Below are 4,526 nucleotides of genomic sequence, written 5' to 3' on the forward strand. Positions count from 1 at the left end.
CTTTTTGAAATTGAATTTTCTTTTGAAAACTTGTCAATTTTTTCTTTAAATTCTTTGGAATTTAATTTGACAACAATTTCATTTTCCACAATAACCTCTTTTGTAACTTCTTTCACAATTTTCAATTTTTCAACCCATTTGCGTTGTGGTTTTTGTCGTTGAAAAACATACAAATTCTGTGTTAGGTTATTTTCGACAGTGCTTTGATTTGAAAAGAATCCTTCTTCTGTTGTTTGCTTGTTGTCATCTTCGACAATTTTGTTCAAATCTGGTTTAATGTTCTCAACATTTCCAGTAGTAACAAACACTTGATTTGGGAAAACAACATCATCAATACACTTGAAATTCGAATACACCACTTGATTTGTTTCCAAATAATGGGCTCCTTTTTCAGATAACACTTTGTCGAAATTTTCAGTGTTCTCAAACACTTGATCAACAACCACATGTGGAATTTCATTTTCTTTCGAATCTTTGTTTGATGAGACCTTTTTGAGAGAATCATCTTCATCATTTTCATCATCACTACTATCCGTTTGACTGTCTCGAATATCAACAAACTCGGGATCACAAACTTTCAAAGTTGAAGGTTTGTCAGTGTCAATCTTAACCATCAAATCCTTAAGTTTTTCTTTTCCTTTATATTTCGATGCAACATTAATGACAGACAACTGAGAACAATCAACATCCTCAATATCACTAATTTCGCTAATATTGTCATAGTTATCTTCAAGATCAGCAAAATTAGATTGAGTATCAAATGTTGAATTCTCAATCTTTTTCAAAATTTTGATTTGTTCGGATTTTATCAAAGTATCATTCACAATGTTAACTAACTCATTTGAATCAAGACATTCGTCGATTTTGACAATTCCATAAGTATATCTATCATCAGGAATTTCGTCAAACTCAGCAATATTTTTCTCACAATCATACGAAATATTATCAACCTTCGCTCTCTCATATGCTAGAAAAGGTAATATTTTCCTATGTTGTTCCTTGCTAATTTCACATGAATGATGCAATGCAGTTAACTTGCCATATAAACATTTAGCAAAATTGTAGTAGATATTTTGTTGATCTAATAAGAGTTTTACATCACTAGACAACGAATCTCTATCACACATAATGTTTGTTATTTGCAATTCTAAACATTCTATCTTGACAACTTTCGAATCTAACTTCTTCTGAGTCTGTAACAACTGATAGCTTAATTTCTTAGCTTCATTGCTAGCAGAAACAACCAAATTATCAAAATAAGCAACAGTATCATCAAAAGCAACAATTTCAGAATCATATGCACTCAAAGGAATATTGAAAGATTGAAGGATATTACGTACCTTAGTTGTCATTGGAGACTTATCAGCAGACTTTGACACAAAGCATCGGCCCGTTACCTCTTCGGTTGAATCTTCCTCCAGCTTTGCATGCATGGCTCCATGCGTAGGATTATGCATTTCTACATCATCAGAGCCCAAAGACCAAATTTGATATGTGCCATCATTCTCCTGTTCACCTTGAGCCACCAAAGACAATTTTTTCGCCTTCGTACGCACCTCTTCCAATCTCTCCACATAATACGCCTCATCTTTTACTCTATTCTTTTTCTCATCCTTCTTTCGAAGCATGCAATCATTTGCTAGATGATTTGCTCCATTACAATAATGACAATCCATACCAGAATCTCCTTTCAGTTTCTTCTCTTTCTTTTCCTCAGCACCCTTCCCATCATTCTTCTCAAACTTATTTTTCTCTTCTCTTGCAGCCTTGTTCACGAAACATCCTTTTCCCTCACTTTGCTTCACCTTTGAATTAAATGGTTTCTTAAAAAACTTTTTGACTCGATTGTTTGAATAAAAAGTTATTGCCTCATCATCTGAATTCATGATAAAACCCTCTTCATCATCAAAATCACCTTTTTTAACTACTTCCTTTTCAGAAACTTTAGAGACAAGTGCTAATAGACCTCCCAGATTAAGCTTCTACTCTTCTGCCATTTCTTTCACTTCACTTTCGTGAGTTTTTAGTTTATTGTACAAATCGTTCAAAGAAGATGTGTCGAAACTCTGTTGATTTTTCACCATCATGCTAACACTCCTCCATTCTTTACGGAGTCCCATAACAAATGTGAGATTAAATTCCATGGCAGACCTTGTGATTCCATAACGATTGCATTTATAAATCAGCTCGTTCAGCCTATCATAGTAACTTTCAATCATTTCACCATCTTTTTGCTTGAAATCCTTCAATTCAATCAAACATTGCTTAACTGAATTGATTTTCGTCTTCTCGCTACCTTGAAACTTTTCTTTGAGATTATTCCAGATTTCTTTAGCATGTGTACAAATCCTGACATAGTTATACAGAACCAGAGGCAATGCATCACGTAACTCCCTTATGCATCGTTTCTCAAGTTTCTTCATTCGATCAGATTGATTATCCACACTCGTAGTACTAGATGACGACCCAATTGGTTGAAGATTCGTCGGAAGAGTAATATTCCATGAGATGCAAGACCAAAGTTCTTCATTGAGTCCATTCAAGTAATCTTTCATACGATCAGACCACTGATCATAGTATTCTGAAATGAGCATGGGAATCTTCGTTGAAGATCCTAGCAGATGAGAGTATGAAGTCATCGAGTTGAGATTGAAGTTCGCCATTGATGTACGGAAGAAAATTTTTGAGAATTTTTGAGAAATCAAAGAGAATTTGAAAGCAAATTACTGAATTGATCAAAGAAATCAATTAGAACACTCGATTCAACAAATCAGTTGCAGAATCAAATCACAACTGAAGATCTAGAAAACTTTTTCACGTCAAAAGGTGCAGAAATTTTTGAATCAGAAATTTGATTCAAAACCTTTTGAATCAAAGTGAAAATCAGATCACAGATTATGATTCCTACTCTGATACCAATTGATGAAGTGTTGAATCAAGTATGAATCAAATCAGAGTTATACGAATATAGAATGAACACACAATGTAAATATAATCTGGTTTTAGCTCTATTATGCTTTCAACTGTTACAGAGAGAAAACTAGACAAGTTGTACAAAGACTCTTATCTAACTCTAAGTAATGTCCCTATTTATAGGAAACATGAAAGCACACAAAAAATTACAAGGACTAAAACAGTACGCTTCGTTACAGAATATGCCTTGTAAAATAAGCTTATGTCTTCGACATATTACAACTGGTCTTCGACCCTTACAGATACAATCCCCAAATAGAAGAAACAAGCACCTCGCAATCATACACAAAGCATTTGAAAATTGAATCAAAATCAATTTTCATAAATGATGTCGAATCCAAAAAAAATTGACTAGTCGATCGCAACTGATACTATTATAGCTTAAATCAATTCATCTCGTAACGACGAACAAATCAATTCAATTTCTTTCACTTCTGAAGAACTTCAAAATACGATTCGTATTGAAGGTATAACTAATTCGTTTTAATACTACATATTACATTACAGTTTCTACACTTCATTTTGATTCTTTTATTATACAATATAAATTATGAATAATCATATATGATTTTAGAATACAATATGTGATTTAATCATATAAGGATGGATAATCATATATGACTATTCATATCTAGGATTAATCATATGTATTTATAGTTTGTAATTATGATTTATCATATATGTTTTCAAATTGAAATCTATATTAATATTATATTTGGATGAATAATCATATATGATTATACATCATAAAATATGTTTAATCATATATTAAAAAAAACAAATACATATTATTAATCATACATGATTAAACAATATTAAGTATGATTAATTATAAATTAATACGTATAATCATTTATGATTACACAGTATAGTATATGATCAATCCTATAATATAATGTACAAACACATATGATTTAACATCTAATAATATATTAATATCTAAAATCATATATGATTTTTTATACCAAAATATAAATACATATCGTTAATCACATATGATTACTACAACATAAAATTATATAATAATATATTTGTCATTCCCTTCTTTTATCAGGTGAAAGTTCCAATTCAACAAACGAATTATATTGCAGTAACATAATTGAAGAATCTGAATATAAACCAGATGTCCCTACAGAATTTGTACCAGTTGTAAACAGTGTTTTCAAATCACTAAATTTGGCAGTAAAAATGTATGCGGATTATGCAGAAATGGCAGGTTTTCATACAAGACTGAGTAGCCAATCAAAATACAATAGCCAAATAATATATATATATATATATATATATATATATATATATATATATATATGTGTGTGTGTGTGTGTTATATGCAATAGGGGTGGCAAGGATAAACCAAAACCTTGTGATACGTTGGCTACAAGTTCTGTCAAGAGGAAACCAAATTCAAACAAGATAATTACTGAGTGTACAACAAAGATTATATTTGAAAATGTTTATGGAACAACAGATTACAAAGTTAAGAAATTCTTTGAAATGCACAACCACCCACTGGAAAGTATTGAGGAAAGACCTTATACGAAAAGGCAAGAAAG

At 31.2% G+C, this 4,526-nt stretch overlaps 1 protein-coding gene across 1 annotated transcript; it reads right to left on the reverse strand.

Moving 5' to 3' along the window:
- Positions 1 to 1,982: 1,982 nt before the first annotated feature.
- Positions 1,983 to 2,663, reverse strand: LOC111887238 (uncharacterized). Its single transcript, XM_023883404.1, has one exon. It carries the CDS (start codon positions 2,661 to 2,663, stop codon positions 1,983 to 1,985), a length of 681 nt encoding a protein of 226 aa, XP_023739172.1.
- Positions 2,664 to 4,526: the final 1,863 nt, after the last annotated feature.

This window comes from Lactuca sativa, chromosome 5, assembly GCF_002870075.4.
Source record: "Lactuca sativa cultivar Salinas chromosome 5, Lsat_Salinas_v11, whole genome shotgun sequence".
Taxonomy (NCBI): Eukaryota; Viridiplantae; Streptophyta; class Magnoliopsida; order Asterales; family Asteraceae; genus Lactuca; species Lactuca sativa.